The sequence below is a fragment of the Schistocerca americana genome, chromosome 2 (assembly GCF_021461395.2).
Source record: "Schistocerca americana isolate TAMUIC-IGC-003095 chromosome 2, iqSchAmer2.1, whole genome shotgun sequence".
NCBI lineage: Eukaryota > Metazoa > Arthropoda > Insecta > Orthoptera > Acrididae > Schistocerca > Schistocerca americana.
In genome coordinates this window covers 245268850-245284912 of record NC_060120.1, presented here as the reverse complement: position 1 = coordinate 245284912, position 16063 = coordinate 245268850, and the positions used below count along the sequence as shown (strand labels likewise).

At 42.4% G+C, this 16063-nt stretch overlaps 1 protein-coding gene across 1 annotated transcript in view; it reads right to left on the bottom strand.

Annotated features, from left to right (window-relative positions):
- LOC124593923 (inter-alpha-trypsin inhibitor heavy chain H4-like) overlaps nucleotides 1-16063 on the bottom strand; it is a 209945-nt gene that overhangs the window by 71539 nt on the left and 122343 nt on the right. Inside the window, exons 3-4 of the mRNA XM_047132272.1 lie at nucleotides 11132-11242; nucleotides 10895-11033 (exon numbers count right to left, since the gene is read on the bottom strand). Of these exons, the coding sequence (XP_046988228.1) occupies nucleotides 10895-11033; nucleotides 11132-11242 (250 nt within the window). The remainder of the gene's footprint in view (nucleotides 1-10894; nucleotides 11034-11131; nucleotides 11243-16063) is intronic.

The following is a 16063-nucleotide window of genomic DNA, read 5'->3' as shown; positions in this document are numbered from 1 at the left end:
CTTCTCCGTCGTGTATATAATACACTCCTGGAAATGGAAAAAAGAACACATTGACACCGGTGTGTCAGACCCACCATACTTGCTCCGGACACAGCGAGAGGGCTGTACAAGCAATGATCACACGCACGGCACAGCGGACACACCAGGAATCGCGGTTTTGGCCGTCGAATGGCGCTAGCTGCGCAGCATTTGTGCACCGCCGCCGTCAGTGTCAGCCAGTTTGCCGTGGCATACGGAGCTCCATCGCAGTCTTTAACACTGGTAGCATGCCGCGACAGCGTGGACGTGAACCGTATGTGCAGTTGACGGACTTTGAGCGAGGGCGTATAGTGGGCATGCGGGAGGCCGGGTGGACGTACCGCCGAATTGCTCAACACGTGGGGCGTGAGGTCTCCACAGTACATCGATGTTGTCGCCAGTGGTCGGCGGAAGGTGCACGTGCCCGTCGACCTGAGACCGAACCGCAGCGACGCACGGATTCACGCCAAGACCGTAGGATCCTACGCAGTGCCGTAGGGGACCGCACCGCCACTTCCCAGCAAATTAGGGACACTGTTGCTCCTGGGGTATCGGCGAGGACCATTCGCAACCGTCTCCATGAAGCTGGGCTACGGTCCCGCACACCGTTAGGCCGTCTTCCGCTCACGCCCCAACATCGTGCAGCCCGCCTCCAGTGGTGTCGCGACAGGCGTGAATGGAGGGACGAATGGAGACGTGTCGTCTTCAGCGATGAGAGTCGCTTCTGCCTTGGTGCCAATGATGGTCGTATGCGTGTTTGGCGCCGTGCAGGTGAGCGCCACAATCAGGACTGCATACGACCGAGGCACACAGGGCCAACACCCGGCATCATGGTGTGGGGAGCGATCTCCTACACTGGCCGTACACCACTGGTGATCGTCGAGGGGACACTGAATAGTGCACGGTACATCCAAAACGTCATCGAACCCATCGTTCTACCATTCCTAGACCGGCAAGGGAACTTGCTGTTCCAACAGGACAATGCACGTCCGCATGTATCCCGTGCCACCCAACGTGCTCTAGAAGGTGTAAGTCAACTACCCTGGCCAGCGAGATCTCCGGATCTGTCCCCCATTGAGCATGTTTGGGACTGGATGAAGCGTCGTCTCACGCGGTCTGCACGTCCAGCACGAACGCTGGTCCAACTGAGGCGCCAGGTGGAAATGGCATGGAAAGCCGTTCCACAGGACTACATCCAGCATCTCTACGATCGTCTCCATGGGAGAATAGCAGCCTGCATTGCTGCGAAAGGTGGACATACACTGTACTAGTGCCGACATTGTGCATGCTCTGTTGCCTGTGTCTATGTGCCTGTGGTTCTGTCAGTGTGATCATGTGATGTATCTGACCCCAGGAATGTGTCAATAAAGTTTCCCCTTCCTGGGACAATGAATTCACGGTGTTCTTATTTCAATTTCCAGGAGTGTATATGAAGCAATTTCGTTTATTTTAAGTGCATGGTGTAAAAAACCGTTATGTTTTAGGCATTTCCTCACAGATTATCAATATCGTAATGTTTTCCTGTCATAATAATGAGTTACTTATTATTTTCATTTAACGAAATACAGGTCGTAAGACGGTAAACTAAGAAACAAAAAAAAACGTAAAACATCAGTTTAAAACAAAAAAAAATTATGTAAAATAAATAATTAGAATAATAATGAATGTTTAGATATTTTAATAAGGTATGTTGAAAATACTGAGACAGCACATTGTGAGCCGGCCGCTGGTGGCCGAGCGGTTCTGGCGCTACAGTCTGGAACCGCGCGACCGCTACGGTCGCAGGTTCGAATCCTGCCTCGGGCATGGATATGTGTGTTGTCCTTAGGTTAGTTAGGTTTAAGTAGTTCTAAGTTCTAGAGGACTTATGACCTCAGCAGTTGAGTCCCATAGTGGTCAGAGCCATTTGAACCCAGCACATTGTGTATAGCTTATTCTTCAAAAATGGTAGTTCAGGAATCAGCTTTATTACACAGCGATGTATGTGGCTTGAAAACTTCCTTAATTTACGATGGAACAAAAGTTTTCTTTTTTCAAAATTAGTAGTGGTGGGGTATTTTGTAAAATTTCAAATTACTACAGAAGTTGATTACGGAGTTTTCAAGAACATTAATTACGTATCAAATTTATATGAAAAACATCTCTTATATATCATCGTTTCGAAGATATTCCTTCTAAAACTAAAATGTTAAATTACCTTTCGGGTTGTGTTTTATCCCTTAAAAGTGAAATTGGGCACAAAAAAATAAGTATTGCGCTATTCCTCCCCAACAGCCAAATTTCATCAACATCGTTTATTGACACTTGGGAATGTTCCCTTAGCAGTGAGCTTGACGAATAATTACAAAACCTGTTGAATGTAATGAACAGTCTGACGATCACAGAACAAAGACAGAGTAAATCAAAGAAAGGAGGATACAACTATGTGTACAGCGATGAGATCAGGGACAAACGTATGGATACTGGGCCCATGTAGCAGAGAAACTGAGGGATAGTCGTTACTGTGAGAGGCGAAATAACGCATAACGGACGTAACAAGGAGGAAATAAGCAGCAAATTATCACAGCCAAAGAGGGGGCTTTCCTAGCCAAAAGAAGTCTACTGGCATTAAACACCGCCCTTAACTTGAGAAAGAAACTGCTGAGCAAGTACGTTTGGAGACCAGCATTGTATGGAAGTGAACCGCGGATGTGGAAAAACCGGAAAAGAATTGAATTGAAGCGTCTGAAAATGGTTCAAATGGCTCTGAGCACTATGGGACTCAACATCTTAGGTCATAAGTCCCCTAGAACTTAGAACTAATTAAACCTAACTAACCTAAGGACATCACAAACATCCATGCCCGAGGCAGGATTCGAACCTGCGACCGTAGCGGTCTTGCGGTTCCAGACTGCAGCGCCTTTAACCGCACGGCCACTTCGGCCGTCGAAGCGTCTGAAGTATAGTGTTACAGAAGGATACTGAAAATTAAGTGGAATCATAACGAAAAAAGTAGGTGGTACTTTTCAGAATCGGCAAGAAAACGAATTTTTTTTTTTTTTTTTTTTAGACTGGTTAGAAGGAGGGGCAGGGAAAATGATGTGTTAAGTAATCAGGGCATAGTTTCCATTGTACTAGCGAAAGTTGTAGAGAATAAACACTGTAGGACAAGACAGAGATTAGAAGATATCTTACAAACAACCGAGGACTTTAGGGGTAAGTCCTACTTTGAGGTGAAGATACAGGCGCAGGCCACATCAATCGAATCAGGAGTCCAGTGAGAAGATCTTACTGGCTGAGGTACCTAACCTAAAGAAAATGATGTGTGTGAACTAGTTGGGACTCAGCCAAGCATTAATTTTACTCTTCCTGGAGTACAGAAATTTACACTTTCCTGTTCTGGAGTCAGGTATGAAGCTTTGTTGCGGTTGGACATGCTGTGAAGATGTGTTTATTAAAGACTCTGTCACAGCTAACATCGTAGTAAAGTGAGACTGCAAGTGTCATTACCCGCAAAGTTGTTTACGTGTCTTAAGAGGCTGCGGCGTTGTCCCACGTATGCATTATCTTCCCAGATTTATCGTTCGTTCTCCGTCGTTCTCGGAACTATGACCCAACTCCGTTTGCATAATGGTATTCCGGAAAGTTGGTGCAAGCACCTTTTTATGCGCAGATTTGCAAATACACAACCTGTAGGATCCTGTTGAGCGTGCAATAACAATCAATTTATGATAATGATCGCTCGCTCTGCAAAGAAAACACTACGTTTTTATCTAGTCGGCAGGTCTGTTAGGGAATGTGTCTTCCATTATTTTGAAACATAAAGCTTCACTTCGGCAAACGAAACGTTATATTAAAAATAGACTCAAGGATATTTGTCATAGTTTATGTTACAGAGTAAAAAGTACAGAATGTTTTAAAACAAAGTGTCACTTACTCCCACGGAACGTAGTAATGGGCAAAACTAGAAGTTCATATAACTAAGTATGTCCGAAAACCAATACCTGTAGAGATATGGACCCTTTTACATGTGACATGTAATGTGTAGAGTCATAAGAGATGACATAGCAAATTTCGACTGTACTCACGTATGGGCAGGTGTAAACATTCGAACAGTCATGTAGGCGAGGAATCTGGATCGTTTCAGTATCACTGTATTAGCAAAAATTGTTAGTGAGACTAATAGGACACAAATTTTACCAAACGAAGTAATAGGTACTGTGCATCAGCGAGTTTTGCTTCATGAGTTACCAGCGTTATTGGTCAACATTACGTCGGTATTGTTGTTGTTGTGGTCTTCAGTCCGAAGACTGGGTTGATGCAGTTCTCTTTGGCAATCTATCCTGTGCAAGCATCTTCATCGAATAACTGCTGCAACTGACATCCTGCTGAATCTACTTACTTACTCATCTCTTATCTCCCTCTGCGATTTTTATCCCCCACACTTCCCTCCAACACTAAACTGGTGATCCCTTGATGTCTGAATGTGTCTTGTGAATGTGTCTTGTATCCCCATTCTATTCAGGACTTCCTCATTAGTTGCGTGATCGATCCATATGATCTTCAGCATTCCTCTGCAGTACAATATTCCGAAAGCTTCTATTCTCTTTTAATCTGAACTTTTTATCGTCCATGTTTCACTTCCATACATGGCCACACTCCAGACAAATTCCTTCGGAAAAGACTTCCTAACATTTAAAGCTATATTCGATGTTAGCAATTTTTTCTCTTGTTCAGAAATGCTTTCCTCGCCGTTGCCAGTCTACATTTTACATCCCCTCTACTTTGGACGTAATCAGTTAATTTACTGTCCAAATAGGAAAACTCATCTACTACTCTAAGTGTCTCGTTTCCTAATCTGATTCCTTTAGCATCACCTGATTTAATTCGACTACATTCCATTAACTTTGTTTTATTTTTGTTGATGTTCATCTTATATCCTCGTTTCAAGACACTGTCCATCCCGTTCAATTGCTCTTACAAGTCCTTTTCTTTGTCTGGCAGAATTACAATGTCATCGGCAAAACTCAAAGTATTTATTTCTTCTCCCTGAACTTTAATTCCTAGTCCAATTTTTTCTTTCCTTTCCTTTACAGCTTGTTCAATGTACATACTGAATAACATTGTCTCACTCCCTTTTCAACCACTGCCTTCCTTTCATGTCCCTTGACTCTCATGACTAGCGTTGGTTTCTGTACAAGTTGTAAATAGCCCTTCGCTCTCTGTATTTTACCCCCACTACCTTCAGAATTTCAAAGAGTGTGTTCCAATCAATATTGTCGAAAGCTTTCTCTAGGTCTATCAAAAGCTTTCTCTAAGTCTACAAATGCTGTAAATGTAGGCTTGCCTTTCCTTAATCTATCTTCTAAGATAAGTCCCTTCTAAGATAAGTTCCTTCATTTCTCCGGAATCCAAAGTGGTGAACATTACCCTTGCAGAAAGGTAACTACTGTGGTTTATGTACTACGCGGCACTACGCCATTTTCTACGGATCGTGAGACAGTAGTAAACTGCAATGGTTCGTGGGCGATGGATTGGATGAGGAGGTCCAGTAACATGGCCACCTGTCTGTTCACCAGATATGAATCCGTTAGAGTTGTGGCTACCGGAACATCTGAAGTCAATAGTGTATGTCCAACACGTCAACAATGTGCAGGCGATACAGGAGCGTGTGACCAATGTATATGACGCAATCCGAATAGAGTCAGATGTATTTGAAAGACTGCATAGTTGACTACGAGGAAGCGCTGAACGATGTTTCTGGCCGCGTGATGAACACATGCAGCACTGCCCGTAGTATTTACTTCTACGTAACAGACAGGTTGGAGTGAGAGGACAGATTGAGCGATATCTCAACAGGTAACGGTTTCCGTACATATCATAGCAACTTTTTTCTAGTTTTGACCATTTTTATTTAAAACGCTATGTAGCTAGCATTGCAGGTAATTTCACATCGTCTGACAGGCTTGTCTATGAGTATTTCGTAGATATTAACTTTTACTTTGCATAATGTAAAATTAAAACTGAAACTTCGTCTGGCGACACCTCAGAATTTTTCTGATACAATGGTCTTCATATTTAAATTACGTTCATGCTACAAGTTGTCTCCAGGGAGGTTGAACCTTGACACCTGGACCAAAATACAGGAAGAACGCGTTTGTTTTTTGTTTCATTATGGTCTGAATGAGGTGTCACTCGAGGTAGGGACTAATTGGCAAACTTGCTCTAGAAAGTTAAGGTTTTCAAACACAGTTACGTACCTTCAAATAATTATCTTCTGGAAGCTTACTTACGATGGTCATGACAAGGCTAAACAAGGAATGCAACGAATAGTGTAAATCATCATTATATTAAGAGGCGACGAAATTATAACATGCCGCGATGTTCGAGAGGACCAGTAAACCCCCCCCCCCTTTTCCCCGAATAACTAAGAGAATCTAATCGATCGGTTTTAAGAAAAGGTAGTATGTCACGCGCCTCAATTTTTGTGATGTCTTATGTCCTGAACTATGTGTCTTACAATGGTACATTTTGTAGTTACTTTCAGTGGCGTACAAGTTGATCCCGTTACGATGTTAAAAACTTTCTGGGATGATGGAGAAATGTAAAAGTATCAATTTGAGGTAGGGGACCCTGGTCCGAAAACGACAGAGTACGTAAATTTCGAGAAGAAAATTGTGTATAACGATATATAACTGTGTTTGGAAAGTCAGCGGTACAAAGAAACATAGCATGTGGATACTTCTGCAAGATGTGTTGCAAATAGGGTAAGGAGTAAAGAAGTCATAATTTGAAACCACATGCCTGATGCTGAAGATTTACTGCACGAACAACGAAAATGCAGTAATGACCAACTTTTCTCCTTTCATATTTTTGTGGTGGATGTAAGTGAGAAAAAGTTTCGAAAAGGTTTGAAATCACCTGTAAGGCCTGTTGAAAATCGTCGAGTGTTCTCATTCTCATATATCGGACGAATATAGTCTGGATAATTTGGGCGCTCTGAGTTAGTTTGCCTCAAGATATATTTACACTTTGTGACTTGTGTTAACCTTTTCGAACCTTTGTTTATCTTAACGTAAGGTTACGCCTCTTAATGAGTATATTACGACAACTTTTTAAATTTTTGAATTCAGTCAATAATTAAACGAAATATTGAAAATAAAATTTAGCGCCTTCTGTCCAAATAACTGGCTACGAGTACTACTAGAGGTTGGTCTTGTTGTATACCCATTACGACAGTGCTGGAACTCATCAGGATGACACACAGAATCTGGTATGTTTCTTCTCCTCTGTGCTTCCATACGCAGCTATGTCTGTTATGATATGACGCTGTATGCTGATCAGGGAGTCGTTTGATACACTACGTGGTGCCCCTCCTGTGTCAGTATCTTCGTTGTACCTCATAGTCGGAGCGCCTTTTTTTGCAACAAGTCAAGGGAAGCCACAACAACTGGCAGTCCGTGGTGCTCCAGACGTCTCACTGTCCGTGCGAATACTTAGCTTGCTGCAAACAATTACATTTTCCGATTCAACGTATTTGACAGCTGAGCAAACAATATCTCTATCCTTTCGAGCGCTGAGGTACGGCATGGTCCACCTGAACACATCAATACCATTTTCGCCGAACAGTCGTAGGATTCTGATCAAATTTTGCAACAAATCGCGGAACGAGAGCATGTATGGTTCAGTACATTGTTTGACTCTTCTAGGAACGTAAGCTCTCGGAATTTTAATAGTGGACCATACCATAATGCAGAACGCCTCTCTTGCAGCTTTTGCCACTGTAGTTGACCGAGCATCTCCCTGACGCTCTCACGCTTACTAAATGAACCTGTAACGAAATATGCTGCTCTTCCTTCGACTTTCTCTATCTCCTTTGTCAGGCCTATCTAGTACGGATCCCAGGCTGAGGAGCAATATTCAAGCATTGGTCGAACGAGTGCTTTGTAAGCTACTCCCTTTGTTAATGGACTACATTTCCTTTTAAAAGGGGCACAGCACGATATTCTCAAACAACCAACATTCAAATGTGATTTCTAAATGACAAACCCATGGAGAGATCTACCATGGTTTAATAGCCGTGTTAGAAAAGCGCTATGTAATCAAAGAGGACTTCATCTCAGATTAAAGAGAAGTTAAAACCTAGCTGACAAACAAAAACCGAACGAAGCTAAAATGAGTAAGGAGAGCAATGAGAGAAGCGTCAGTGATTTTGAAAGTAAGACGTTGTCAACCGACCTGAGTAAAAACTCTAAGAGATTTTGAAATAATTAAATCAAGACCCTAAGCTGTCTACAGGCGTTGATATATACATCAACGGGGACAGTTGATAAATCTGTGTCCCGACCGGGACTCGAACCCAGGATCTCTTGCTTACATGGCAGTCGCTCTATCCACAGAGGATAGTGCGACTGCATGGATTTATCCCTTACACGCTCCTCTTGAGACCCACATTCCCAACTTAATGTCCACACACAACATTCGCAGTGCCCCTGCCCATTACACTCATTACTCGCGCCAGACAATCTTACCGAGTCCCGTAAGAGTACGGACAATGCGTTTGCATCCAGCACAGAAGGAGGTCAATGGCCGGTTAGCCTTAACTATACGATCTTCATTTACTAAGAGAGTTTCGTCGTATGAAAATCAGTAAGTGGGTTACAATCATCTATTCATTCTCGCAGCGACCACACCGGCACCGAAACAGAAGATAACAGTGAGAAGGCCGAAATACTGAATTCGGTCTTACGAAGTTGTTTCACCGTGGAAGATCTTAACACTGTCCCTCCTGTCAACCGTCGTACGAATGTCGAAATGGCAGATATTGAGATAACCGATCGCGGAAATGAAAAGCAGCTACAATCCCTTAGTAGTGGAAAGGCGTCAGGACCAGATGGGATACCTATAAGATTCTATAAAGATTATGCGAAAGAACTTGCTCCCCTTCTAGCTGCAATTTATAGTAGATCGCTTGAGCGACGAAAGGTACCTAACCACTGGAAAAAAGCGTAGGTCATTCCCGCTTTTAAACAAGGGCCGTAAGACAGATCCACACAGTTATAGACCTATATCGTTGACTTCAATCTGTTGTTGAATTATGGAACATGTTTTATGGTCAAGAATTATGATCGTCTTGGTAAATAAACATCTCCTCTATAAAAATAAAAATCAACATGGATTCCGCAAACAGAGATCCTGCGATACTCAGCTCGCTCTGTTCCTCCATGAGACCCACAGCGCAGTGGACAACGGCGCTCAGGCTGATGCCGTGTTCCTTGATTTCAGTAAGGAATTTGACACTGTCCCGTATTGCCGTTTAATGAAAAAAATACGAGCAGACTTGCGATTGGATTCAAGACTTTCTTGCAGATAGAACTCAACACGTCGCTCTTAACGGAATAAAATCGACAGATTGAAGTTAATATCCGGAGTACCACAGGCAAGTGTGATACGACCGTTGCTGTTTACAATATTTAAAAAATGATCTAGCAGAAAGCCTCGGATGCTCTTTAAGGAAATTCGCAGATGATGCAGTTGTGTACCAAAGTAGCAACGCCAGAAGACAGTAAGAATTTGCAGAACGACCTGCAGAGTGTTGATGATTGGTGATTGGTGCAGGCTCTGGCAGTTGACCATGAACGTAAATAAATGTAATGTATTGCGCATAAATAGGAAAAGGAATCCACTACTATACAGCTACACTATTGATGACTAACAGCTGGAGACAGTATCTGCCGTAAAATATCTAGGAGTAACTACCCAGACCGACCTTAAGTGGAATGACCACATAAAACAGATAGTGGGAAAAGTGGATACCAGACTCTGATTCATCGGAAGAATATTAAGGAAATTTAACTGATCCACGAAAGAAGTGGCTTATAAGGCGCTTGTTGGCCCGATTCTTGAGTATTGTCTATCTGTCTGGGATCCCTATCAGATAGGACTGATAGAGGAGATAAAGAAGATACAACGAAGAGCGGCGCGTTGCTTCACGGGATCGTTTAGCTGGTGAGAGAGAGTTTTGGAGATGCTAAACAAACTCCACTGGCAGACCTTATAAGAGAAGCGTTGTCCATCACGGAGATATTTACTACTGAAATTTTGGGTCAGCACTTTTGAGGAGGAGTCGGACAACACATTACTTTGTAAATAATAGATTTCAGCTATCAGTCGTCCTTTGGAATTTTTATTGGTTGATCTAGATTTCAGTTAGAAACTAGCCATTCTCAATGCACTATCCTTTTTTGGTCAATGCATGTAATGCCTGTTGATATGGCTTTGTACACAGTTCATTGAATACTCAAAGAGGATAGTGCATTGAGAATGGCTGGTTTCTAGCTGAAATCTAGATCTGCCAATAAAAATTCCAAAGGACTATTATTTACAAATCAAAAAAACTGTCTCTGCGTGCAAAAGCCTCTGAATGGATGGTAACCTGAACAACACATTACTTCCCTCCACATACATCTCGCGTATTGACCACGAGGAGAAAGTTCGAGAAATTAGAGCCAATACAGAGGCTTGCCGATAATCATTCTTCCTACGCACTATTCGCGAGTGTAACAGCGTTGCAGATCAGATAGTGGTACCGAAAGTACGCTCTGCCACACATGAGGTGACTTGCGGATTATGATGTAGATGTAGATCCAATGTGTAATCTTCCCTTGCGCCCAAGAATGTAAATGGCGTTACTCGTATGTGGTTTGTGCGATTGCGCTGACATACCATCCAAACATCTATTGCACTTCACCTCAATTTGACATTTACTGCGCGCCGCATTTGTGGTGTTCTAACGGCCAGCAATGAGGATAAGGGAAGGGGTCAGCCTTCAGTGGAGCGCCTTCACACGAGGATAGCTGCAGAAGTGCGGCGCGCGGCCGTCAGTTGGGTTGCCTACCTGCCCAGGCTGTAGGTTGATGACGTGGTTGTAGGAGCCGAGGCGGCGCGTCAGCAGCTCCTCGTACGTCAGGTTATACGTGACCTTGCTGCCCGCCTCCACGTTTACGGACACGGTAAATGTGTTGGAGTCTCGCGCACTGAAAAGTACGAAGGTGCGACAGGATTCGTTGAGAACTACGAATTACGAGGCTGCATGTACTATTAGCTTCTGTGTTCGCTCTAACTAGTTATTCACCTGACAGCAACGTGAGCCGCTGTCTGTCCGCTGGCCACTGCCTGCTGGTATTCCTTCTTCGCTTCCTCCTTCTCCTTCACGTAAGCTTCGTACACCTTGCCGTCGGACTCACTGAAACATGCGGAACAAGAAGATATTACAAAAATATCGCGTGCTCTACTATTACCACCACCACACCACCACCACCACTACTGTTCACAATCATGATGAGAGAGAGAGATAGAGAGATTGAGAGAGAGAGATAGAGAGATAGAGATAGAGAGAGATAGAGAGAGATAGAGAGTGATAGAGAGTGATAGAGAGTGATAGAGAGAGAGAGAGAGAGATAGAGAGAGAGAGAGATAGAGACTCGATCGCTTCACTTTCATAATTTTGTCTATTAATCAGCAAAAATAATAAAATTGAGCGAAAGAACTGAGTTGCATAGCATCAGAGGAGCTTTCGTGTTACGTTCGTCTGAAAAAGCAATATCTGGAATGAAGCGCATGAATTTCAGATGGAATAGTTGCCAAGCACCTGTGCCAAATTAGAAAGATGAAGTCTCCCCAAACAAACAAAAACTTTAGACGGGAGTATCTCTCTGTTCTAGAATAAAACAACACCAAAGAATCTAGAAATCGATGAAACTACTACTACTACTACTACTGCGAAAAATCGTTTAGAATAGAAATGGAAACGTAAGAGAAACTTGCTGTACACCGTTAGCTGTACTTCAGGTGTTTCCATTTGCCAGATCAGTATTCGGACATACAGTCCATCATTCTCATCTGTTACAGATGATAAAAAGCAAATATTTACGTGCAGTATATTGTGTTAAGATGGTGTAATCGCTGCACTATAGAAATTTTTGGATGAGATCATCGGTCTCTAAGTTTACACACTACTTAATCCAGCTTAAACTAACTTACCCTAAGATTCCCCCGCCCCCCCCCCCCCCCACACACACACACACACACACGCCCGAGGGAGGACTCGAACCTCCGACGGGGCAGTCGCGCGGACCGTGACAAGATGCCCTAGACAGTGCGGCTACCCCGCGCGACTCTGCACTATACAATTAGTGGTTTCAGCAAATGACGTTTTTTAAGGATTTTCATGATATTCAGTCTGCATATAACTAGAGTTTATATATCATGATGAAAATGACTGGATTCATTATCACACATGAAGATGACAGTTATTTGCTGACTCAGATAATGTGAATACTGCAGTGATTAGGCGATCTTGGCATGATAAATATTTATAGGAATATTTATAGTGCCGCATGCTTCCAGTCGACAATAAGTCAATTCTATAACAAATGTTTGCATACGCATTTCAATAACACAAGAAAACATAGTTTACACCAAAGTGGGAAAATTATTACTTACATATTATGATTGTCTACATTAAATGATGTGCCTCTTAGGTGTAAATCCTCTACGATATTTACAAATGATATCACTCTAGAGACATAGGAACCTCTCGAATAAAATTTGTAAATGACCATGCATACGTAACTATGTTAGGTTCATTATCTCGTGGTAGAAATAAAACGTCTTACCGATACGGCCCGGAAGTGTGCTTGAGATAAATGATATTGCAATTCACACACAACTGATAGAAGAAATAGTCTGATGGTCTTGGGGTTACATGTATTGTAACAAAATAGTCCTCATTCCATTTAGCGTTTTATAGTTTGATAACATGTACATGCAATGATCTATGTGCCGCTGAGGTAAGAAATTTTGTTTTTACCACGAGATAATTGAAGCTACCGTAGTCATGTATGCCCGTTTATGTACTGGGTTATGATTATACTTCTAATGTTCACGGGCTTTCTGAGTTTCTGACCTGACGTAATTTGAAGGGCTTATTTCAATAGTGGTGCAAGCCCATTGCCTCCACTTTTCTGTCTATAATGCTTCCGAAATTAATGAGCCAAACAAACAGAAAGAAAGATTCATCTCTAGCAAGAAGCCATATGCTTGAATATTTCTGGTATCTCAACTGCAGATTTTTCAGCGCTCATTTAACCTTAGGACTCTGTATCTCAATGTGAACAGAAATGGACTTTTACCACTATTGAAATAAGTCCTTTATTTGTAATCTTAAGATTTTATAATAACAGGCAAGTCGTTTTCATGTCTACGCGCGCAGTACGCAAGTGATATTGTTTTTTTACTTTAATGCCTACGAAGCTTTCTGTATTACCGACATAGGCATGCATACATATGTTTATCCTTTCTGTCAGATGTCAATGATGATGAGCTGCGTACCCAAATGCGTATCTGGCAAGTAGTCTGGAAGTGCCGCTCATGGTGTACAACAAGATGACATTTATCAACGACACACAAAATGCAGAGCGCCTAGCACCTATGTATACACATAAACATTAAAGCGTTACGAAGGTATCTCTCAGTTGAAAGGACAGAACTGAGTTGCATTAGAAGTTCTACTGTGTAAACAGGGAAATTTTTATGCATCTGGTCAATTTGTGAGCTACGAAACTCAGGTCTATTATAACTACTGGACCCAGTTCAGATATGACAGAAACCAGTTTATGCTTTAAGTCCACAGTTGCTGTTGCATTTGCAAGATTGACAACAATGTTTTTCTGAAATACCAACAGTACAGGCATTAAAGCGTATTTCTTGCGTTGGATGCAAATTCGTTGCATAAACATACAGTATATGATTAAGATGTATTGTATGGCTAAGAGTATAGGTGCCGGACCACGCACCATTGACTCGTAAATCAATCCTCAGCCACTCTTACTATTTTTCGTTTCTGTCACCTCTCGTAGCCATTTATTCGTGTGAAAAATTCCATTTCGCATCGCAGTTCGCAGTTAAAATTAACTGTGTCCCCTTACAATTGACTCGATAACTCAGTTTCAAAGACGCAGGAAAGCAACGGCGTATCACTTCCAACAGGACCAAAGCACAATAGGGTTTAAATTAACCTTCATATAGATCACAACTTTTCTTTTTACCATAACATTCTGTGCTATGCTAATTAACAGTGACCTAATTTCTGCTAAATGTCTTGTATGACAGACTAAAGGGAAGTCTGTATCGGTGGAAGTTCACCAGTCGTTTTAAAAACTTATTTCAGTATGAAGAACTAAATTTACTGTCAATTTTAATTTTCAGGGCTCGCCCAGACAGTGGTGCCTCCACAATTTTTTCTCGGCAGGAACAATAGTGCGAATACGAAATTACATCGACATCACATACGTACCCTGCAAGCCACTGTATGGTGCATGGTGAAGGGTACCGTGAATTACGACTAGCCATTGTCCTTCATGTTCCACTAGCAAAGGGAGCGAGGTAAAATAGACTGTCTATACGTCTCTGTACGAGCTCTAATTTGCCTCGTCTTCGCAGTCCTTAAGCCAACTGTGTGTTGGCGGCAGCAGAATGTTCTACAGTCGGCTGCGACTATCAGTTTGCTGAATTTTCTCGGTAGTATTTCGCGCAAAGAACGCCGCCTCCCCTTCGCGGATTCCGATTTCAGTTTACGAACCATCTTCGTAATACTCGCATATTGATCACGTCTACCGATAAGATACCTAGTAATACGCATGTGAATTGCTTAGATGTCTTTCTTTAATTCGACCTTTGGGGATCCCAAACACTAGAGCAGAATGTGTCTCACAAGTTATGTATACGTGGTCTCCTTTGTAGATGAGCTACGTTTTCCTAAAATTTCTCCCAGTAAACCGAAGTCGACCATACACCTTCCCTACTACGGTCTTTTCGTGCTAGTTCAATTTCACATCACTTTACAACGTTTCGCCTAGGTATTTAATTGACGTGAGTGTCAAGCAGCACACCTTTAGTATTGTATTACATGACTGTTTTTATACTGATGTGCATTAAGTTTGTTTTCCAACATTTTAGCAAGCTGCCACTACCACTGACAAAGAGAAGTCTATTAGTATCAAACGGAGGTCTTAATTTGAGGAATAAATTTCTGAGAATGTACATCTGCAGTACAGCACTGTATGGTAGTGAAACATGGACTGTTGGAAAACGATAACAGAAGAGAATCAAAGCTTTTGGGATGTGGTATTACAAAAGAATGTTGAAAATTCCATTCACTGATAAGGGATGAGGTTCTCCGAAGAATCTGTGAGGAAAGGAATATGCGGGAAACACTGACAAGAAGAATGGACAGGTTGGCCTGTTAAGACATCACAGAATAACTTTTATGGTGCTAGAGGAGCTACAGAGGATACGTGGAGGGAAGAAACCAGTCACAAGCCAGACGAGTCTCTCCCTCCCTCCCCCCCCCCCCCCCCCCCAAGAAATTAAATCTACCATTCATCACAGCAAATAGAAATTATGTCTAGATCATTCTATATCGTTCTAGAATCAATCACGATAATTTCTCGGGCACTACAGAGTCATCAATAAACAGTGGCAGATTGGTGTTCACCTTGCATATATCAGATCTTTTATGTATTAGAGAATGCTTCCCTGGGGCATTCCTGACGATACGATACTCGCAGTCCAGGACAACGTTCTTGGACCTAATACACAAGAAGCCTTCGAGCAACTCACCTATCTGAGAGACTATTCTGTAAGCTTGGTCCTTCGTTAACACTCTGCCGAAGGACACTGTGTCAAAACACTACTCGGAAATCTATGAATATGGCTCCCAGGAAATCGTACGAGAAAAGTGCACCACGAGTTTCGCACGAATGATGCTTTCTAAATCCGCGCTTATTTGTGGCCGAAGCTTTTCTGCCTGAAGGGAAGCTATTACACTCTGAATATGTTCAAGAATTCTGCAGGATACCGTTATTAAGTACAAGGGTCTTCTTCTCGTAGAGGTGTCATCTGTGCTGCTTTCCATTCGTTTGGGACTTGCGCTGAGCGAGAGATTCGCGGTAAATGCAATCTAAGTAAGGGGCCAATGCTGTAGAGCACGATCTGTTAACCAAAT